The following is a 22,510-nucleotide window of genomic DNA, read 5'->3' on the forward strand; positions in this document are numbered from 1 at the left end:
GTCACATGAAGTTTCATCTGTTCCGGACCTTCAGTCAGAGCCAGAGTTGTATAGTGCTCTGGATGAGCTAGGTGTAGATATCCGCAGAATTTATAATTGAGTGCACTCTGCAGTTATTTTGTTTGTTTTGAAAAAAAAAAATCATTTGCAGTATTTCTACCACATGTGTCTTATTATTACCATTATATATAATGTATAGTTTTCCTGAACTTTATTTTGTTATCAATTAGATGCCATTGTTAAGTCTACTACCTAGTATTTACTACTAAATACCTAGTATTTACTATACTACTACTCTAGTATTTTTACAGTGCTTGTCATAAGAGTTCATTAATGTTCTAGCAACCTCATAGAGGCCAGTGAATCCTGACTGCTATCACGCAGATGTTAGTCTTCTTGATCCAGGTCTTGTATATAGCTTGTAATTATATTGGACATTAAATATATTGTACATTGGTCTTGTAAATATATTGTATATTTCAGTGTCAAAAAAAAAGAAAGGGGAAAAAAATCATTATCTAATCTTAAAATTCATTTGTGGTTGTTAGGTCAGAACTTTGTTCCATTAATGTAATAATTGTTCAATTTTGTATGGTTTCAAGCACATGCCATTGACACATGTTAATAATTTTGTTTAGCAATACCTTGAGTTGTATTGTTCATATCTGATCAGTAGACATGCACATGTTCTTAATACTCTGGTTTAATCAAAGCATTGTTACCATGATTTTCACCTATTATGATTATTTTTTTTTTTGGCGCATATGCCGAGTTGTTAGTATTACACACACCTGATCTTCTTTCAATGTTTTATTATGCAAATTTCACATGTAAGCCATTATTGAATGCCACCGAGGTCCTTCAGTATCATTGTAACTATATAGCTAGCCAGAGCTTGTCGACAAGGGACGTCGAGTTGGTAGCGTGTCCGAGCGGTGTTATACTCAAATTCTATGTCAGTTGAATTATAACCAATCACAGGCAAGTAGGCCTCTGACGTCATGCCAGACAGAGGAGCATCAGCGATGCTCCCAGCAGCCTCAGTTCTCCTCACAGACTCAGAGTAGGTGGACCTTGGTTGGCCAGATATATACCTTGTTGTCTCGGTCAATAAATATATACAGAAGCGACTACTGTGTCTACATTCAACCCGAACAAGGCTTTCTTTGATATGAATACTTCATATCAAAGAAAGTATTGTTCATGTCTCTGAGAGTATCCTTCATGTCTCAGAAAGTACCCTACATGTCTTTGAGAGAATCCATCATGTCTCTGAGACTATCCTTGATGTCTCTGAGAATATCCTTCATGTCGCTGCAGTGTCCTTCATGTCTCTGAGAGTACCCTTCATGCCTCTGAGAGTGTCCTAGATGTCTCTGAGAGTATCCTTCATATCTAAGAAAGTATCCTTCATGTCTCTGAGAGTATCCTTCATGTCCCTGAGTGTATCCTTAATGTAAATAAATAAATAATAATTTTTTTTTGAGATATATACAAGAGTTGTTACATTCTTGAACAAAAATGTTTATTTAGGTAATGTAGGTAAGGAAATAGGTAATGTCTGCAAGAATCCTTAATATCTCTGAGATTATCCATCATGGATATGAGAGTATCATTCATGTCCTTCATAGAGACATGAAGGATGTCAAAGATATCCTTCATGTCTCTGAGAGTATCCTAGATGTCTCTGAGAGTATCCTTGATGTCTCGGAGAGTATCCGTGATGGGTCTGAGAGTATCCTTAATGTCTCTGAGAGTATCATGATGACTCTGAGAGTATCCTTCATGTCTCTGAGAGTATTCTGAGAGTGTCGTTCATGTCTCTGAGAGTATCCTTTGTGTCTCTGAGAGTATCCTTTATGTCTATGAGAGTATCCTTCATTTCTCTGACAGTATCCTTCATGTCTCTGAGAGTATCTTTCATGTCTCTGAGAGTATCCTTCATGTCTCTGACAGTATCCGTCATGTCTTTGAGAGTATCCTCGATGTCTCTGAGAGTATCCTTGATATCTCTGCGAGTATCCTTGATGTCTCTGAGAGTGTTTTTCATGTCTCTGAGAGTATCCTTCATGTCTCTGAGAGTATCCTTCATGTCTCTGACAGTATCCTTCATGTTTCTGAGAGTATCCTTCATGTCTATAGGAGTATCCTTTATGGATCTGAGAGTTTCCTTCATGGGTCTTAGAGAATCCTTCATGTCTCTGAGAGTATCCTTCGTTTCTCTTGGGAGTATCTACATTTCTCTGACAGTATCATTCATGGTTCTGAGAGTGTCCTTCATTTCTCTGAGAGTATCCTTCATGACTCTAAGAGCATCCGCCATGTCTTTGAGAGTTTCCTTGATGTCTCTGAGGGTATCCTTAATATCTCTGAGAGTATCCTGCATGTCGCTGAGAGTATCCTTCATGTCTCTGAGTGTATCCTTCATGTCTCAGAAAGTATCCTTCATGTCTTTGAGAGAATCCTTCATGTCTTTGAGAGTATCCTTCATGTTCCTGAGAGTATCCTTGATGTCTGAGAGAATCCTTAATATCTCTGATATTATCCATAATGGATATGAGTGTATCATTCATGTCTGTGAGTATCATTCTCGTCTGAGAGTATCTTTCATGTCTCTGAGAGTATGCTTCATGTTTTGAGAGTATGCTTCATGTTTTGAGAGTATCCTTCATATCTCTGAGAGTATGCTTTATGTCTCTGAGAGTATCCTTCATGGATATTAGAGTATCCTTCATGTCTGAGAATATCCTTCATGTCTCTGAGAGTATCCTTCATATCTCTGAGAGCATCCTAGATGTCTCTCAGAGTATCCTTGATGTTTCGGAGATTATCCTTGATTGGTCTGAGAGTATCCTTGATGACTCTGAGAGTATCCTTGTTATCGCTGAGTGTATCCTTGATGACTCTGAGAGTATCCTTCGAGTTTCTGAGAGTATCTTTCATATCACTGAGAGTATCCTTGGAGTCTCCGAGAGTATCTTTCATATCACTGAGAGTATCCTTCAGGTCTCTAGGAGTATGCCTTATGTCTCTGAGCGTGTCCTGGATGTCTCTGAGAGTATCCTTCTAGTCTCTGAGAGTATCTTTCATGTCTCTGGGAGTATCCTCATGTCTCAGAGAGTATCTTTCATATCAGATTCAGATTCAGATTCAGATTCAGATGTTTATTCAGGTAAGGTATATACATACAAGTGATGTTACATTAATGGATTGATATATAGATAGAGCTAGTACATACAATGCCTAAAGCCACTATTACGCAATGCGTTTCGGGCAAGAAAAACATTAATATCTAGAACTTAATACTAATTGAGCATAAAGAATAAAAAGTGTTGAGAACAAATACAAATAAAGATAAAAAAAAGGGGGAACATGACTGAAAAAGCAGCACAAATACAATAGGTTGACAAACAGTGTTGATTAAAAAAAAAGAAAATAACGGACATGGGTTGACAATAGAGGAGTGAGGTAGGTTACAGGGAATTTATTAGGTAGTGTTTAGTTTTTATCTTAAATTGGTTGAGAGAGGTACTGTCTTTAACATGGTTGGGAAGGTCATTCCACATTCTGGGCCCCTTGATTTGTAGAGCATTTCTGGTTTGATTAAGACGTACTCTAGGAATATCAAAACTGTATTTATTTCTGGTGTGGTGCTCATGGGTTCTGTATCTGAGTGAATCCATGATGTCTCTGAAAGTATCCTTTAGACCTCTGAGAGTATCTTTTAGGTCTTTGAGAGTATCCTTCACGTCTTTGAGAAAATCCATCATGTCTCTGAGAGTATCCTTGATGTCTCAGAGAGTATCCGTGATGGGTCTGAGAGTATCCTTCTTGACTCTGAGAGTATCCTTGATGTCTCTGAGAGTATCGCTGATGACTCTGAGAGTATCTTTGATGACTCTGAAAGTATTCATCAAGTCTCCGGGCCATCAAGTCTCCAGGAGTATCCATCATGTCTCTTATAGTATCCTGGATGTCTCTTAGAGTGTCGTTCATGTCTCTGAGAGTATCCTTCATGTCTCTGAGAGTATTCTTCGTGTCTCTGAGAGTATCCTTTATGTGTATGAGAGTATCCTTCATTTCTCTGACAGTATCCTAAATGTCTCTAAGTGTATCTTTAATGTCTCTAAGAGTGTCCTTGATATATGTGAGAGAATCCTTCATGTCTCTGATAGTATCCGTCATGTCTCTGAGAATATCCTTGATGTCTCTGAAAATATCTTTGATATCTCTGCGATTATCCTTGATGTCTCTGAGTGTCCTTCATGTCGCTGAGAGTATCCTTCATGTCTCTGAGAGTATCCTTCTTGGGTCTGAGAGTATATTTCATATCTCTGTGGGTATCTCTCATGTCTCTGAGGGTATCCTTGATGTCTCTGAGAGTAACTTTCATATCTCTGAGTGTATCCTTGATGTTTCTGAGAGTATCCTTCATGTCTCTGACAGTATCCCTCATGTATCTGAGAGTATCCTTCATGACTCTCCGACTATCCTTCATGTCCCTCACAGACTCCTCCATATCTCTGCGAGTATCCTTCATGTCCCTGAGAGTATCCTTCATGTCTCTGAGAGTATCCCTCATGTCTTTGATATCATCCTTTATGTCTGTGAAAGTACCCTTCATGTCTTTGAGAAAATCCTTCATGTCTCTGAGAGTGTCCTTGATGTTTCCGAGAGTATCCTTGATGTCTCTGAGAGTATCCTAATAGGGTCCGATAGTATCCTTTATGTTTCAGAGAGTAGCTTCTATGGATCTGAGAGTATCCTTCATGCGTCTGAGAGTATCCTTCATGTCTCTGGGAGTATCTTTTCATGTCTCTGAGAGTATCCTTCATGTCTCTGAGAGTATCCTTTATGTCTCTGAGAGTATCCTTCATTTCTCTGAGAGTACCCTTCATGTCTCATATTGTATAGTAAATGTCTCTGAGAGTATCCATGGTGTCTCTAAGAGTATCATTCATGGGTTTGAGAGTATCCATGATGTCTCATATAGAATCCTTGATGTTCCTGTGAGTATCCTTGATGCCTCTGAGAGTATCCTTCATGTCTCTATGAGTATCCTTTATGTCTCTGGGAGTATCCTTCATGTCTCTTAGAGTATCCTTCATGTGTCTCTGAGAGTATCCTTCATGTCTCTGAGAGTGTCCTGCGTGTCTCTGAGAGTATCTTTCATGTCTCTGAGAATATCCTTTATGTTTCTGGGAGTATCTTTCAGGTCTCTGAGAGTATCCTTCATACCTCTGAGAGTATCCATCATACCTCTGAGAGTATCCTTCATGTCTCAGAGATTATCCTTCATATCTCTGAGAGTATCCTTCATGTCTCGGAGAGTATCTTTCTTGGGTATGAGAGTATATTTTATGTCTCTGACAGTTTCCTTCATGTCTCTGCGAGTATCTTTGACGTCTCTGAGAGTATCCTTCATATCTCTGAGTGTATCCTTGATGTCTCTGAGTGTATCCTTCATGTCTTTGATAGAATCCTTCATGTCTCTGAGAGTATCCTTTATGTCTCTGAGAGTATCCTTGATATCTCTGGGAGTATCCTAATAGTGTCCGAGAGTATCCTTTATGGGTCTGAGATTATCTTTCATGGGTCTGAGAGTATCCATGATGTCTCTGAGAGTATCCTTCCTTGGTCTGAGAGTATCTTAGATGTCTCTTAGGGAATCCTTGATGTTCCTGAGAGTATCCATGAGGACTCTAAGAATATCCTTCATTTCTCAGAGAGTATCCTTCATGTCTTTGAGAGTATCATTCATATCTAGTAGAGTATACCTCATGTCTTTGAGAATATCATTCACTGGTCTGAGATTATTCTTCCTGTCTCTGACAGTGTCCTTCATGTCTCAGAAAGAATCCTTCATGTCTCTGAGAGAATCATTCATGTCTATGAGAGTGTCCTTCATATGTCTGTGAGTATTCTTCATGTCTCTGAAAGTGTCCTTCATGTCTCAAAAAGCATCCTTCATGTCTCTAAGAGTATCCTTCAAATCTCTGACAGTATCTTTCATGTCCCTGAGAGAATACTTGATGTCTTTGAGAGTATCCTTCAGGTCTTTGAGAGTATCGCTCATGTCTTAGAAAGTATTGTTCATGTCTCTGAGAGTATTCTTCATGTCTCAGAAAGTACCCTACATGTCTTTGAGAGAATCCATCATGTCTTTGAGAGAATCCATCATGTCTCTGAGAGAATCCATCATGTCTCTGAGACTATCCTTGATGTCTCCGAGAGTATCCTTGATGTCTCTGAGAGTATCCTTGATGTCTCTGAGAGAATCCTTCATGCCTCTTTGAGTATCCCTGATGTCTCTCAGAATATCGTAAATGTCTCTGTGAGTATCCTTCATATCTCTGAGAGTATCATTCATATCTCCGAGAGATTCCTTCATGTCTCTGAGAGTATCCTTCTTGTCTCTGCGAGTATACTTGATATCTCTGAGAATATCCTTCATGTCTCTGACAGTAACCTTCATGTCTCTGAGAGTATCCTTCATGTCTCAAAGAGTATCCGTCATGTCTCTGAGAGTATCCTTGATGTCTTTGGGAGTATCCTTGATGTCTCTGAGAATATCCTTCATGTCACTGACAGTAACCTTCATGTTTCTGAGAGCATCCTTCATGTCTCTAAGAGTATCCTTCATGTCCCTGGGAGTATCCTTGATGTCTCTGATAGTTCCTTCATATCTTCGAGAGCATCCTTCATGTCTCTGAAAGTATCCTTCATGTCTCAGAAAATATCCTTCATGTCTTTGAGAGAATCCTTCATATCTTTGGGAGAATCCTTCAATTCTCTGAGAGTGTCCTAGATGTCTCTGAGAGTATCTTAATTGGGTCTGTGAATATTCTGTATGTGTCTGAGAGTATCCTTCATTCCTCCGAGAGAATCCTTGAGGTCCCTGAAAGTATCCTAATTGGGTCTGAGAGTATCCTTCATGTGTCTGAAAGAATTCTTAATGTCTTTGAGAGTGTCATTCATATCTCTTAGAGTATACCTCATGTCTCGGAGAATATCCTTCACTGGTCTGAGAGTATTCTTCATGTCTCTGAAAGTGTCCTTCATGTCTCAGAAAGTATCCTTCATGTCTCTGAAAGAATCCTTTATGTCTCTGAGAGTATCTTTCATGTCCCTGAGAGTATCCTTGATGTCTCTGAGAGTATCATCATGTCGCTGTGAGTGTCCTTCATGTCTCTGAGAGTACCCTTTATGCCTCTGACAGTGTCCTAGATGTCTCTAAGAGTATCCTTCATATCTCAGAAAGTATCCTTCAAGTCTCTGAAAGAATCCTTTATGTCTCTGAGAGTATCTTTCATGTCCCTTAGTGTATCCTTAATGTCTGAGAGAATCCTTAATATCTCTGAGATTATCCATCATGGATATGAGAGCATCATTCATGTCCTTCATAGAGATATAAAGGATGTCAAAGACATCCTGCATATCTCTGAGAGTATCCTAGATGTCTCTGAGAGTATCCTTGATGTCTCGGAGAGTATCCGTGATGGGTCTGAGAGTATCCTTGATGTCTCTGAAAGTATCATTGATGAATCTGAGAGCATCGTTGATGAATCAGAGAGTATCCATTAAGTCTCTGAGAGTATCCATCATGTTTCTGAGAGTATTCTTGATGTCGCTGAGAGTGTCGTTCATGTCTCTGAGAGTATCCTTCATGTCCCTGAGAGTATTCTGAGAGTGTCATTCATGTCTCTGAGAGTATCCTTCGTGTCTCTGAGAGTATCCTTTATGTCTATGAGAGTATCCTTCATTTCTCTGACAGTATCCTTCATGTCTCTGAGAGTATGCTTCATTTCTCTGAGAGTATCCTTTATATCTCTGAGAGTATCCTTCATGTCTCAGAAAGTATCCTTCATGTCATGGAGAGTACCCCTTCATGTCCCTGAGAGTATCCTTGATGTCTGAGAGAATCCTTAATATCTCTGAGATTATCCATAATGGATATGAGAGTATCATTCACGTCTGAGAGTACCTATTATGTCTCTGAGAGTATGCTTCATGTTTTGAGTGTATCCTTCATATCTCTTAGAGTATGCTTTTTGTCTCTGAGAGTATCCTTGATGTCTTTGAGAGTATCCTTCATGTCACAGACAGTATCTTTCATGGGTCTGAGAGTATCCTTCATGGGTCTGAGAGCATCCTTGATGTCTCTGAAAGTATCCGTCATGTCTCTGAGAGAATCCTTTATGTCTGTGAGCGTATACTTGATGTCTCTGAGAGTATCGTAAATGCCTCTGAGAGTATCTTTTTTGTCTCTGAGCGTATCCTTGATGTCCCTGTGCGTATCCTTGATGACTCTGAGAGTATCCTTCAAGTCTCCGAGAGTATCCTTAATATCTCTGAATGAATCTTTCACGTCTCTAGGAGTATGACTTATGTTTCTGGGAGTATCCTTCATATCTCTAAGAGTATCCTTCATGCCTCTGAGAGTATTCTTCTTTTCTCTGAGAGTATATTTCATGTCTCTGAGAGTATCCTTCATGTCTCTGCGAGTATACTTGATATCTCTGAGAATATTCTTCATGTCTCTGACAGTAACCTTCATGTCTCTGAGAGTATCCATCATGTTTCAAAGAGTATCCGTCATGTCTCTGAGAGTATCCTTGATGTCTTTGGGAGTATCCGTGATGTCTCTGAGAATATCCTTCATGTCACTGACAGTAACCTTCATGTCTCTGAGAGCATCCTTCATGTCTCTTAAGAGTATCCTTCATGTCCCTGGGAGTATCCTTGATGTCTCAGAAAGCATCCTTCATGTCTTTGAAAGTATCCTTCATGTCTCAGAAAATATCCTTCATGTCTTTGAGAGAATCCTTCATGTCTTTGGGAGAATCCTTCAATTCTCTGAGAGTGTCCTTGATGTCTCTGAGAGTATCTTAATTGGGTCTGTGAGTATCCTTCATATGTCTGAAAGAATTCTTCATGTCTTTGAGAGTATTCATATCTAGCAGAATATACCTCATGTCTCTGAGAATATCCTTCACTTGTCTGAGATTATTCTTAATGTCTCTGAGAGAATCCTTCATGTCTATGAGAGTGTCCTTCATATGTCTGAGAGTATTCTTCATGTCTCTGAAAGTGTCCTTCATGTCTCAGAAAGTATCCTTCATGTCTCTGAAAGAATCCTTTATGTCTCTGAGAGTATCTATCATGTCCCTGAGAGTATCCTTGATGTCTTTGAGAGTATCCTTCATGTCTTTGAGAGTATCGTTCATGTCTCAGAAAGTATTGTTCATGTCTCTGAGAGTATTCTTCATGTCTCAGAAAGTACCCTACATGTCTTTGAGAGAATCCATCATGTCTCTGAGACTATCCTTGATGTCTCCGAGAGTATCCTTCATGTCTCTGAGAGTACCCTTTATGCCTCTGAGAGTATCCTTCATGTCTTTGAGAGAATCCTTCATGTCTTTGAGAGTATCCTTCATGTCCCTGAGTGTATCCTCAATGTCTGAGAGAATCCGTAATATCTCTTAGATTATCCACCATGGATATGAGAGCATCATTCATGTCCTTCATAGAGATATGAAGGATGTCAAAGATATCCTGTATGTCTGTGAGAGTATCCTAGATGTCTCTAAGAGTATCCTTGATGTCTCGGAGAGTATCCGTGATGGGTCTGAGAGTATCCTTGATGTCTCTGAGAGTGTCATTGATGAATCTGAGAGTATCGTTGATGACTCTGAGAGTATCCATTAAGTCTTTGAGAGTATCCATCATGTCTCTGAGAGTATTCTTGATGTCTCTGAGAGTATTCTGGGAGTGTCGTTCATGTCTCTGAGAGTATCCTTCATGTCTCTGAGAGTATTCTGGGAGTGTCGTTCATGTCTCTGAGAGTATCCTTCGTGTCTCTGAGAGTATCCTTTATGTCTATGAAAGTATCCTTCATTTCTCTGACAGTATCCTTCATGTCTCTGAGAGTATCTTTCATGTCTCTGAGAGTATCCTTCATATATTTGAGAAAATCCTTCATGTCTCTGATAGTATCCGTCATATGTTTGAGAGTATCCTCGAGGTCTCTGAGAGTATTCTTGATATCCCTGCGAGTATCTTTGATGTCTATGAGAGTATCCTACATTTCTCTGACAGTGTCATTCATGTACCTGAGAGTGTCCTTCATTTCTCTGAGAGTATACTTCATTTCTCTGAGAGTATCCTTCGTGTCTCTAAGAGTATCCGCTATGTCTTTGAGAGTATCCCATGCCTAGTAAAAGTAAACTATTGTATAGTAAACCCATGTCTGGGTTTTTTTAGGCTTACAGTCCCCAAGAGGGCATTTGAAGGCATAGACGACGTTGGTCTCTTTTAAAGCGTTCTGCTTTGTGTCTGGAGAGTTTCTCATGAGTAGGCTGGCCGTTTTTCTGGTTTTATAGTAAATTGTCAGTTGTATCTTCTGATTTTTGTCTGTAGGGATAACGTTTCTACTGACAATATCTTTCAGGACCCTTTCCTCCGTTTTATGAGCTGTGGAAAAGAAGTTCCTGTAAAATAGTCTAATAGTGGGTATAGGTGTTGTGTTAGTTGTTTCTTCAGAGGTTGCATGGCGTTTCACTTTCCTTCTTATGATGTCTTCCACGAAACCATTGGAGAAGCCGTTGTTGACTAGGACCTGCCTTACCCTACAGAGTTCTTCGTCGACTTGCTTCCATTCTGAGCTGTGGCTGAGGGCACGGTTGACATAAGCGTTAACAACACTCCTCTTGTACCTGTCCGGGCAGTCACTGTTGGCATTCAGGCACATTCCTATGTTTGTTTCCTTAGTGTAGCCTGCAGTGTGGAAAACTCCGCTCCTTTCCATGACTGTTACATCTAGAAAGGGCAGCTTCCCATCCTTCTCCATCTCGTAAGTGAAACGCAACACAGAATTCTGCTCAAATGCCTCCTTCAGCTCCTGCAGATGTCTGACATCAGGTACCTGTGTAAAAATGTCGTCAACATACCTGCAGTATATGGCCGGTTTCAAGTTCATGTCGACCTAGACTTTTTGCTCGATGATACCCATGTAGAAGTTTGCAAACAGGACACCTAGGGGAGAACCCATGGCGACCCCATCTACTTGCTTATACATGTGTCCATCCGGGCTCAAGAAGGGTGCATCTTTAGTACAAGCTTGGAGTAGTTTCCTTAGACTGTTTTCTGGTATGTCAAGAGGAGTACATGCCGGATCACGGTACACTCTGTCGGCTATCATCCCGACTGTTTCATCCACAGTCTGTTTGCAAACTTCTACACGGGTACCATCGAGCAAAAAGTCTTAGTCGGAGAAATGAAGGATACTCCCAGAGACACAAAGGATATTCTCAGACATGAAGGATACTCCAATATCCATGAAGGATAATCTCAGAGACATGAAAGATACTCTTCGAGACATCAAGGATACTCTCAGAGACATAAAGCATACTCTCAAAGATATGAAGGATACTCTCAAAACATGAAGCATACTCTCAGAGACATGAAAGATACTCTCAGACGTGAATGATACTCTCATATCCATTATGGATAATCTCAGAGATATTAAGGATTCTCTCAGACATCAAGGATACTCTCAGGGACATGAAGGGTACTCTCAAAGACATGAAGGATATTATCTGAGACGTGAAGGATACTCTCAGAGATATGAAGGATACTCTCATCGACATGCAGGATACTCTCAGAGATATAAAGGATACTATCAGAGACATCAAGTAGGGATGATAGGGGTTGAAACATTGAAAGTGGTAGTGATAGTAACGATGGTAGGAGTAGTATCAGTGCCAGTGGTAACTGGGGCAGTACCAGTGACAGTGGAAGCTCTGGTAGTTATGTTAGTCGTAGTACCAGTGACAATGGTACCTCTGGTATTAATGGTTGGGGTATTATCAGTGCCAGTGGTAGCTCTGGTAGTCATGGTTGTGGTAGTACCATTAACAGTTGTAGTGATGGAAGGGTTAATAACAGTAACAGTGGTAGCTTTGGTAGTGATAGCAAGGGTAGTACCATTAACAGTGGTAGCTCTGGTAGTGATTGTTGTGACAGTACCAGTGAGAGTGGTAGGTGTGTTAGTGATGATAGAGGTATTACCAGTGACACTGATAGCTATGATAGTGATGATGGGTTCATACTAGATACAGTGGAAGTTCTGGTTGTGATGGTAGGGGTAGTACCGGTGACAGTGGAAGCTCCGGTAGTGATGGTAAGGGTAGTACCGGTGACCGTGGTAGCTCCGGTAGTGATGGTAAGGGTAGTACCGGTGACCGTGGTAGCTCCGGAAGTGATGGTAAGGGTAGTACCGGTGACCGTGGTAGCTTGGTTGCAGTGACCCAAGTGGAGGTAATGGGTGCTGGTAATAGCTCAATTGGAGGTGATTCGTTATCTTCAGATGATTTCGGGGCTTTTTTTTAGTGTCCCCGCGGCCATGTCCTAGTCCAGGCCTCTACCCCCAGGAAGCAGCCCGTGACAGCTGACTAGCACCCAGGATCTATTTTACTGCGAGGTAACAGGGGCATAGGGTGAAAGAAACTCTGCCCATTATTTTTCCCCGGCGCCTGGGATCGAACCCAGGACCACAGGATCACAAGTCCCGCGTGCTGTCCGCTCGGCCGACCGGTTCCCATGGGATGCTGGTAGTGATGGGTGCTGGTAGTGATGGGATGCTGGTAGTGATGGGTGCTGGTAGTGATGGGTGCTGGTAGTGATGGGTGCTGGTAGTGATGGGTGCTGGTAGAGATGGGTGCTGGTAGTGATGGGTGCTGGTAGTGGCCAAGAAGGTGATGATGGGTGCTGGTAGTGTCCCAAGTGTAGGTAATGGGTGCTGGTTGTGTCCCAAGTGTAGGTAATGGGTGCTGGTAGTGTCCCAAGTGTAGGTAATGGGTGCTGGTAGTGTCCCAAGTGTAGGTGAAGGGTGCTGGTAGTGTCCCAAGTGTAGGTGATGGGTGCTGGTAGTGTCCCAAGTGTTGGTGATGGGTGCTGGTAGTGTCCCAAGTGTAGGTGATGGGTGCTGGTAGTGTCCCAAGTGTAGGTGATGGGTGCTGGTAGTGTCCCAAGTGTTTGTGATGGGTGCTGGTAGTGTCCCAAGTGTAGGTGATGGGTGCTAGTAGTGTCCCAAGTGTTGGTGATGGGTGCTTCTAGTGTCCCAAGTGTAGGTGAAGGGTGCTGGTAGTGTCCCAAGTGTAGGTGATGGGTGCTGGTAGTGTCCCAAGTGTTGGTGATGGGTGCTGGTAGTGTCCCAAGTGTAGGTGATGGGTGCTGGTAGTGTCCCAAGTGTTGGTGATGGGAGTTGGAAGTGGCCCAATTGGAGGTATTGGGTGACGGTAGAGACCCAAGTGGAGGTGATGGGGTGCTGATATTGGCCCAAGATGAGGTTATGGGTTCTAATAGTGGCCTAAGCGAAGGTAATGGGTTGAGGTAAAGACTCGAGTGTAGGTGATGGGTGCAGGGAGTGGTCCACGTGAAGGTGATGGATGCTGATAGTGGCTCGGATGGAAGTGATGGGTGCAGATAGTGGCCCAAGTGGAGGTGATGGGTGCAGGTAGTAGTGACACTGACAGTAGTAGCTGTGGTAGCGATGGTTAGGGTGGTATCAATGCCAGTGTTAGCTCTGGTAGTCAGGATTGGGGTATTACCAGTGACAGCGGTAGGGATGGTAGGGGTTGTAACATTGTAAGTGGTAGTGAAAGTAGTGATGGTAAGAGTGGTAGCTCTTAATCAGTGCCGGTGGTAACTGTGACAGTGATGTCTGGGGCAGTACCAGTGACAGTGGAAGTTCTGGTAGTTATGTTTGTCGTTGTACCAGTGACAGTAGGAGCTCTGGTAGTGATTTTTGGGGTATTATCAGTGTCAGTGGTAGCTCTGGTAGTGATGCCAGGGGTAGTACCAGTGACAATGGTAGCTCTAGTAGTAATGACTGGGGTATTATCAGTGCCAGTGGTAGCTCTGGTAGTGATGGTAAGGGTAGTACCAATGCCAGTGGTAGCTCTAGTAGTAATATCAGGGGTAGTAACAGTGACAGTGGAAGTTCTAGTGGTGAGTGTAGGGGTAGTACCAGTGTCAATGGTAGTGATGGAAGGGGGTAGTACCAGTGGCAGTGGGAGCTCTGGTAGTGATTGTAGGGGTAGTACTATTGACAGTGGTATCTCTGGTAGTGATAGTTGTGGTAGTACCAGTGAGAATGGTAGTGATTGTAGGGGTAGTAACAGTGACAGTGGTAGCTCTGGTAGTCATGGTTGTGGTAGTACCAATGACAGTTGTAGTGATGGAAGGGTTAGTAACAGTGACAGTGGTAGTTCTGGTAGTGATAGTAGGGGTAGTACCATTGAGAGTGGTAGCGCTGGTAGTGATTGTTGCGAAAGTACCAATGGCAGTGTTAGCTCTGTTAGTGATGATAGGGGGTATTACCAGTGACATTGATAGCTATGGTCGGTATAGGGGAGCCGGTCGGCCGAGCGGACAGCACGCTGGACTTGTGATCCTGTGGTCCTGGGTTCGATCCCAGGGGCCGGCGATAAACAATGGGCAGAGTTTCTTTCACCCTATGCCCCTGTTACCTAGCAGTAAAATAGGTACCTGGGTGTTAGTCAGCTGTCATGGGATGCTTCCTGGGAGTGGAGGCCTGGTCGAGGACCGGGCCGCGGGACACTAAAGCCCCGAAATCATCTCAAGATAACCTCAAGATGGTAGTGATGGTTGGGGTCGTACCAGAGACGGTGGTAGTTCTTGAACCGGTGACAGTGGAAGCTCCGGTAGTGATGGTAGGGATAGTACCGGTGCCAGTGGTAGCTCTGGTAATGTTGGTTGGGGTAGTAACAGTGACTCTGGTAGCTCTTGTAGTGATATAGTGGTAATACCAGTGACAGTGGAAGCTCTGGTAGTGATGGTTGGGGTAGTACCAGTGACAGTGGATCGTCTGATAGTGATTCTAGTGATAATAAAAGTGTGTGAGTTGATGTGTGAATTGATGGAGAGGCACAACTGCACTCATATATGATGGTGATGATTTTTTTTTTGTGAATGATTGCTGGCTGCCAGTAGCAGCAAGCTGTAGCTGTTGCACAAGAGGTGGAGAGAAGTTACCATGCGAGGACAGAGTTCCAGTCTTGGTGCCGCATCCGAAGAGCAGTCCTGTGGTGACTTGCAGATGTGTGGTTGGTAGAGGAGCTTGTAGTTGATGTATACAATGATTTTGTCCTGGTTGGTAGAGGTATTGGTGTCAGATGTTGACTTGTTAGCTCATAGTTCGTGCCTGTTATATATATATTGGATCAGGAGGTTCCCATTCCTCATCACGTAAGAGGGTTACTAAGTATCCTGGGCCGTGAGTAATTCCTGTTGTGGATATACCGCCTGACGTTTTGTTGTAGTTACATCCTCCATGTTCTGTGGGGCTGATCTCGTATCTCATAGTTGGTAGTGTTAAATGCCGTAATGGGATCGTCACGATTCGGTAAGTGTTCTTCATTTTGTATAACTGCGTTACTGGGAGTTTGTGGAGGCGTCTATTCAACGGTTCTATCTTTTACTGAGTGAGGAGGCTGTCATTCCTAATTTTGTCGGCAAGTGTCACTCATGCTACAAATCTGAGTGCTCTATTTTGAACTCTTTGAAGTTTCAACATATTTGACTGTTAGTAAGAGCAAGCGGGGTGTATGGGTATTCTAGGATTGATCGAATAAGCATTCTGTATATATGTATACAGAATTGCCTGAATCGGTACAGCCGAGCTAGTAGTGCTTTGGCTAAGGCCTCTTTTTTACTGATATGCTTGGTGGAATTCAAAAGTATCGATATTACATTGCCCAGAATTGTAGTGTAGTTCTGAACCTGTATTAACATGCCACCGATTTTGATGACCTCGAGTGAACTATCCCAGCTGCCCACCGAGCACAATTCAATCTAGTTAGTGTTTGTCACGATTTTCCAGTCTTGTTCTCAACTTGCTGTGGCTCCGAGTTCCTCTTTCGTCTTCCTTATGACTGACTCGTGTTTAGTTCCTTGGCCAGCAGGCATCAACGACACTACATGAATGACATTGTCCGCGAACTGAGTGATAATAGTGTCGTTATAAATAGGGCGTGGCAAATCGTTACAAAGAGATTGAGGAGGAGAGGGCTGATGCACGATCCCTAAAGAACTCCAGCTGTCGGGGAAAAGGCTTCAGCTTCCTTGTTGCTAAACAGTGGAATTATTGATCTTAGAATTTTTTTTTACATGTCTTAAAAGGGTCCAGTTGTGGTGTGGTATGGATTGCAGCTTGATAAGCAGACCATTATGCAATAAACTATCAAAGGCCTTGTTGACATCTCTGGTTGATATTAATGCTGTTTCCTGATACTGTCTGCTGCATCATAAATTATATTGATGGCATTTTGTGTTGATCTGCGGTTCCTAAAACCAAACTATTTTTCAGTATCCAGGTGGTGGTACTCCATGTAGTAGTTAATACGATTTGAGAGCATTTTCTCAAAGCAATTTCCTGTCGACTCCAACAGGGAGATAGGCCTATAGTTTCCAGGGACATGTCTGCTTTTGCCTGGCATCGGAATAAGGATCATTTTGGCAGTTTTAAATGCCTGTGGGAAGTGGCCTGAGACGAGGATAGCGTTGAAGACATTGAGCATGGACTGCAAGTTAGTTGAGAAGCAGAAGCTTCAGTTAGTTGACTGTTATTCCTGATAAACCTGGCGCTTTGTTCCTCGTTTTCTTTAATACTTCTAGCAGTTCCCGTAGGGTGATGGGTCGGGTGCTCTGGGTCAAGGAGTGCGGTGTCCACTAGAGGCCTGCTAGACAGGTTCTCCACATTTTCAGCAACCCATTGGTTGACTGTACGGAGGTTGTCATTGTTGATTTGGCTGTTGTTTTCTGTAAAGATTTCCACCCAAACTAATCCCCTAAGATTAGCCTGCAGGTGTCCATCTTCCAATCTGGTGGTTATTACCTCGTTGTTGTCATCAGTATATGTATAGTTGAGATGCGAAAGCGGTGTCTTTGACGATCCTAGGAGTTGTCTGATCTTTCCCCAGAATCTGGCAGGTTCTCTCTTGTACTGGTTAACTTGGTTGACTAGAATACCCCAAATATGACGTTTGTGTAGGAGCGTGAGGCCTAAGACTTCACGTCTTAGGGACTGAATAATTTGGAAGGATGGCTGGCCTGTGCGTAGGCGCCTCACACATTCTTGCTGGTAATGCCTCATTTTATCCTTGATCTCTCTGGTCGGTTTGTATTGCTGAATTATTCTGGTGTTAGTTAGCTCACAATTCATCATAGTTGCTTCAGTAATGAGAGAATGTATGAAGGCAATTACTGTGTAAATGTCCTGGACCGGTTGATTGTCAAGATCAGCGGTTGAATCCGTGCAAAGGAACTCTATATATTGGCGAAGTCGAAGCGTGTTTAGTTTGGGTCTGGGGCGTCCCAGAATTCTAAAGGGAGATGCTTGGAGGTGGAGAATAACAAGTATGTGATCTGAGCCCACATCATTACCTGGGAGAATTCAACTGTGAAAGATTTTGCATTCAACATTCGTCAGTATAATATCAGGTTTTCTTTGCTGGTTATCTACAAATAATGACGACTTTATATAGACTGTTACAGTGTCACCTTTCTTCTACCAAAATAAAAACATCAGAACACGTTTTATGCTTACTGGGAAATAGTTAATTCTAATGAAAACACATTGATTTTTATAATTTTTAATGGAAACAACATTTCCATATGCATTTTAATATTATAACTAACATGAATCTCGCCTTTAGGTTTGATGTAAAAATCATCGAATTTGATAATATATTGAAGTTTTTTCACGATTTTCCAGGATGTGTGATTTTAGGCAAAAACAATCGAATTTATTAATATTTCCATACTATTTCATGTTTTCTCACAATATGGGATTTGACAACTAACCTCGCAATTTTTGCAATGTATTGTATATTTTAACTAGTGTTCTTGCATTTGATTAATTAAAAAAATCATCGAATTTAGAAATATATTTACTTTTTTCATATTTCTTTGCTCTATGTGTTTTAACCAAATATAGACAATTTGGGCAATATTTTGGCGTTTTCCCACATTTATGTGAATTTTCAGATAACGTTAATAATTAAATAAACATATAATAAATATGATGCTAACCTAAAATTGATGTCAAATTTATCCTCAATATTTTATTTTCAATCAATCATTTGCACCTCCTTAAAATAGTGGGAGATATAGATTAAGAGAGTTATGATGTTTTTATTGCATATTTGAATATTTCAGTATTATTTGTATTGGAAAAGACATTTTCATGTACATTTTGATGATCTAAATAACACGAAATCTCGCCTTATGATTTGAAGTAAAAATCAGCAAATTTTTTATTATATTGCCGGTTTTTCACGTTTTCCATGTTTGTGATTTCAAGTAAAAATAATTAAATTTACTAATTTTTCGATACAATTTTACGTTTTCTCACGATATGTGATTTGACCTACAAGTCTCAGAATTTCGCAATATTTTGCATTTTTTACCTAGTTTTGTTGCATTTTTTTTTGCTTTCAAATTTATCAAATTTAGCAATATTTTTCTGACATTTTCATCATTCCTTGCTTTATGTGATATAATCCAAATATCGACGATATAGACATTATTTTGACGGTTTCCCACGTTTTTAAGAATTTTTTGTTAATGTTATTAAATAAATATATATATATATATATATATATATATATATATATATATATATATATATATATATATATATATATATATATATTCTGGTTTAGGGCTTCTATCCCTCTAACTATTTTCTTAGCATCAGGGCTTAATTGGAATAGGAGTTCTCCAAAACTCATTTTCGTACTTTTAAGGTGAAGAAAAGAAGTGATTTACTATAGAGTGTATTACACTTATTTGTATAATTTGCACGACGTTTCGAACCTCCATGGTTCATTCTCAAGTGAACAGATCTTACAATACTAGTTGATTTTATACCCGCATTAGGTCAGGTGATAATACAATGAAGGTGAAAAACATGGGGGGATACATAAGGGATAAACATAGGGGCTGCAGAAGGCATATTGGCCCATACGAGGCATCTCCTATCCAAACACAAAGATTAATCCAGTGTAATTGGCCTGTTATGTTGGCCATTGTCTTCTGTGTTGGCATCGATATGTTCTTGTCTTGTCCTTACTCTCATGGTGGGTAGAGTAAATAGTTCCGTGATTTGGGTGTTCATGGTAGGTCGCTCTATTCTTATGTGAATTGCCTCAAGAATTTGTAATCTTCTTGAATCTTGGGTTTTGTCTATTATGCAAGTATTCTTGTTCAACATTTCTCTTGTTAGAGTAATGTCATGGGCTTGTCTCATGTGATTCCTAGGGGCACCAGATTGAAGATGGCATGTCAAACGCCTCGTCAGCTTGGTCGACGTCATACCTATGTACTTACATTGAAGGTTACATCCTTCGTGGGGGCAAGTGTACATGTATACAACGCTTGACTGCTGTAGAGGGTTCTCCGTCGGCTTCGGGCTGTTTTTGATAAGGAGTTCGGAAGTCTTCTTGGTTTTGTAGAATATTATCAGGTTTATGTTTTGGTTAGGAGTAGTGCTTTTTACTCCTTTACGGATTATTTCTTTCATTATTCTTTCCTCTTTTATATGTTCACTGTGCATGGTTGATTTGTAATATAATTTTATTGGGGGTGTTGTGGTTTCTGTTCTAGGTTCTGAATTATACCAACGGTCCAAGTGTCTTCTTATAGCAGCGTTTATTTCCGCGTTGCTATATCCGTTGTTCACCAATACCTGAGTTACTCTTTCAAACTCTCTACTCACGTTGCTCCATTCAGAGCAGTGGGTAAGCGCTCGACGAATATAAGCATTGAGAACACTGGCTTTGTATCTTTGGGGGCACTCACTTCTACCGTTCAGGCATAATCCTCTGTTGGTGGGCTTGGTATATACGTTGGTGCTTAAAGAGGTTCCTGTTTTTGTTATTAGTACATCCAAGAATGGCAGACTGTTATTTTCACTATTTTCATGTGTAATTCGGAGTACTGACTCTCTCTCTAGGTGTCTTTTTAGGTCAATTAGTTCATCTGAGTCTTTTACTATTACGAATATGTCATCTACATAACGGCAGTATACAGTTGGTTTTTGTCTGCTACTGAAGACCCTATCTTCGATGGTTCCCATATAAAAATTAGCAAATAAAACTCCTAAGGGGGTGCCCATTGCTACTCCGTCAATTTGTAAATACATGTCTCCTTGTGGACTGATGAAAGGGGCTTCCTTTGTACATGCTTCGAGAAGACTTTTCAAGTGTGGCTCAGGTATGTCTAATTTGGGGGTGCTCTCGTCTCTGTATACTCTGTCCAGTATCATTCCTATGGTTGTGTCGACTGGGACGTTGGTAAAAAGGGATTCAACGTCCAGGGAAGCGATGATTCCATCGGGCTGGGTAGATTTGATCAATTCTAGGAAATCTGCTGATGATTGTAGACTAAACTTACTTGGAGTGTATGGAGTTAGGAGTTCATTGAGTTTCTTTGCCAGGTGATAAGTTGGGGTTGGTATTTGGCTGATTATAGGGCGTAGTGGGTTACCTGGTTTATGCGTCTTAACATTGCCGTAGGCATATCCTAAGCCATAGTCGCCTTGAAGTTTATTGAAATGCACACTACCATTCTTTGCGTTGATTGCTGTAATTGTTTTGTTTACTTTCCGCTTAAGGTCTTCTACGGGGTTCCTCGTGATTCGTTGAAATTTGGAGTCGTCACTTAGGATGTCGCTAATTTTGTTCATGTATTCATGGGTAGGAATCAATACATATGCTGCTGTTTTGTCGGCTTTTCTTATTGTTACGTCTTTCAGATTTTTTAGTTGTTTCGCTGCTTCTTTGAGTCGTGGGGTTAAGATTGTAGATGAATATGTTCCTCGTTTTTTCCCTGCTTCTGCAAGTAGTTCAGCTTGAAGTGTGTCAGTGGTGATGACTTTTTTGTTGTCTTCTAGCTTATGGATATCGTCCAGAAGCATTTCGATTTCCAGGCGTTTTTGATGCATCTTTGGTTTAGATAAGAATTGACAATTTAGACCAAGATTTAAGAGGTCTCGTTGGTCCTGGGTAAGATCATAAGAAGTCAGGTTAAAGTAGCCATCTTTAGGACGAGGGATTTTTAGCTGTCCACCGTTTAGGGATGTTAACTTACGGAGTGTCTTTGTTTCTACAAGAGTTTTATGTTGTTGTTTCAGGTTAAATAGTTCACTGTTGATGGTTTGCTTGAGTTGGATAGGGATGTCGTACTGGGTCCATTTGTTTAACAGATGCTCCGCCTGCTCTATAAAGGTTTGGAGGGCTTCCTTTTTCTTGTTTAGTTGATGCCGAATGAGCTCTTGCCTATACCTATAGGTAAACTCTGTATTGCGGACTGCTGGGTCATGTGGGTTTATATTGGTGTATACTGGCAGCAGGTTTTCTTTCAAACATGTTTCATTGAATATGACCGCATATTCTGTATTTATTATTTTCTGGTTTAGGGCTTCTATCCCTCTAACTATTTTCTTAGCATCAGGGCTTAATTGGAATAGGAGTTCTCCAAAACTCATTTTCGTACTTTTAAGGTGAAGAAAAGAAGTGATTTACTATAGAGTGTATTACACTTATTTGTATAATTTGCACGACGTTTCGAACCTCCATGGTTCATTCTCAAGTGAACAGATCTTACAATACTAGTTGATTTTATACCCGCATTAGGTCAGGTGATAATACAATGAAGGTGAAAAACATGGGGGGATACATAAGGGATAAACATAGGGGCTGCAGAAGGCATATTGGCCCATACGAGGCATCTCCTATCCAAACACAAAGATTAATCCAGTGTAATTGGCCTGTTATGTTGGCCATTGTCTTCTGTGTTGGCATCGATATGTTCTTGTCTTGTCCTTACTCTCATGGTGGGTAGAGTAAATAGTTCCGTGATTTGGGTGTTCATGGTAGGTCGCTCTATTCTTATGTGAATTGCCTCAAGAATTTGTAATCTTCTTGAATCTTGGGTTTTGTCTATTATGCAAGTATTCTTGTTCAACATTTCTCTTGTTAGAGTAATGTCATGGGCTTGTCTCATGTGATTCCTAGGGGCACCAGATTGAAGATGGCATGTCAAACGCCTCGTCAGCTTGGTCGACGTCATACCTATGTACTTACATTGAAGGTTACATCCTTCGTGGGGGCAAGTGTACATGTATACAACGCTTGACTGCTGTAGAGGGTTCTCCGTCGGCTTCGGGCTGTTTTTGATAAGGAGTTCGGAAGTCTTCTTGGTTTTGTAGAATATTATCAGGTTTATGTTTTGGTTAGGAGTAGTGCTTTTTACTCCTTTACGGATTATTTCTTTCATTATTCTTTCCTCTTTTATATGTTCACTGTGCATGGTTGATTTGTAATATAATTTTATTGGGGGTGTTGTGGTTTCTGTTCTAGGTTCTGAATTATACCAACGGTCCAAGTGTCTTCTTATAGCAGCGTTTATTTCCGCGTTGCTATAT

The 22,510-nt window shown here is 41.0% G+C and overlaps 7 protein-coding genes across 7 annotated transcripts; all 7 read right to left on the reverse strand.

The window, feature by feature from the left end:
• Window positions 1–1,783: 1,783 nt before the first annotated feature.
• Window positions 1,784–2,428, reverse strand: LOC138359343 (uncharacterized). Its single transcript, XM_069318481.1, has 2 exons — window positions 2,249–2,428; window positions 1,784–2,170 (listed from the first exon to the last, which is right to left on the reverse strand). The coding sequence occupies exons 1-2, from the start codon at window positions 2,426–2,428 to the stop codon at window positions 1,784–1,786; spliced, it is 567 nt and encodes a 188-aa protein (XP_069174582.1).
• Window positions 2,429–4,237: 1,809 nt separating this feature from the next.
• Window positions 4,238–4,582, reverse strand: LOC138359344 (uncharacterized). The gene has a single exon (XM_069318482.1). The coding sequence runs from the start codon at window positions 4,580–4,582 to the stop codon at window positions 4,238–4,240; it is 345 nt and encodes a 114-aa protein (XP_069174583.1).
• Window positions 4,583–4,985: 403 nt separating this feature from the next.
• LOC138359345 (cylicin-1-like) lies at window positions 4,986–6,076 on the reverse strand. The gene is made up of 3 exons (XM_069318483.1): window positions 6,002–6,076; window positions 5,372–5,545; window positions 4,986–5,261 (listed from the first exon to the last, which is right to left on the reverse strand). Exons 1-3 carry the CDS (start codon window positions 6,074–6,076, stop codon window positions 4,986–4,988), a joined length of 525 nt encoding a protein of 174 aa, XP_069174584.1.
• A 57-nt stretch (window positions 6,077–6,133) lies between these two features.
• Window positions 6,134–6,496, reverse strand: LOC138359346 (hyaluronan mediated motility receptor-like). The gene has a single exon (XM_069318484.1). It carries the CDS (start codon window positions 6,494–6,496, stop codon window positions 6,134–6,136), a length of 363 nt encoding a protein of 120 aa, XP_069174585.1.
• A 1,512-nt stretch (window positions 6,497–8,008) lies between these two features.
• Window positions 8,009–8,578, reverse strand: LOC138359347 (uncharacterized protein PF3D7_1120000-like). Its single transcript, XM_069318485.1, has one exon. The coding sequence runs from the start codon at window positions 8,576–8,578 to the stop codon at window positions 8,009–8,011; it is 570 nt and encodes a 189-aa protein (XP_069174586.1).
• Window positions 8,579–8,581: 3 nt separating this feature from the next.
• LOC138359348 (uncharacterized protein PF3D7_1120000-like) lies at window positions 8,582–9,437 on the reverse strand. Its single transcript, XM_069318486.1, has 3 exons — window positions 9,289–9,437; window positions 8,971–9,084; window positions 8,582–8,687 (listed from the first exon to the last, which is right to left on the reverse strand). Exons 1-3 carry the CDS (start codon window positions 9,435–9,437, stop codon window positions 8,582–8,584), a joined length of 369 nt encoding a protein of 122 aa, XP_069174587.1.
• Window positions 9,438–9,576: 139 nt separating this feature from the next.
• Window positions 9,577–11,503, reverse strand: LOC138359349 (uncharacterized protein PF3D7_1120000-like). The gene is made up of 4 exons (XM_069318487.1): window positions 11,411–11,503; window positions 10,113–10,213; window positions 9,908–10,049; window positions 9,577–9,786 (listed from the first exon to the last, which is right to left on the reverse strand). The coding sequence occupies exons 1-4, from the start codon at window positions 11,501–11,503 to the stop codon at window positions 9,577–9,579; spliced, it is 546 nt and encodes a 181-aa protein (XP_069174588.1).
• Window positions 11,504–22,510: the final 11,007 nt, after the last annotated feature.

This window comes from Procambarus clarkii, chromosome 90 (assembly GCF_040958095.1).
Source record: "Procambarus clarkii isolate CNS0578487 chromosome 90, FALCON_Pclarkii_2.0, whole genome shotgun sequence".
NCBI classification, from domain to species: Eukaryota; Metazoa; Arthropoda; class Malacostraca; order Decapoda; family Cambaridae; genus Procambarus; species Procambarus clarkii.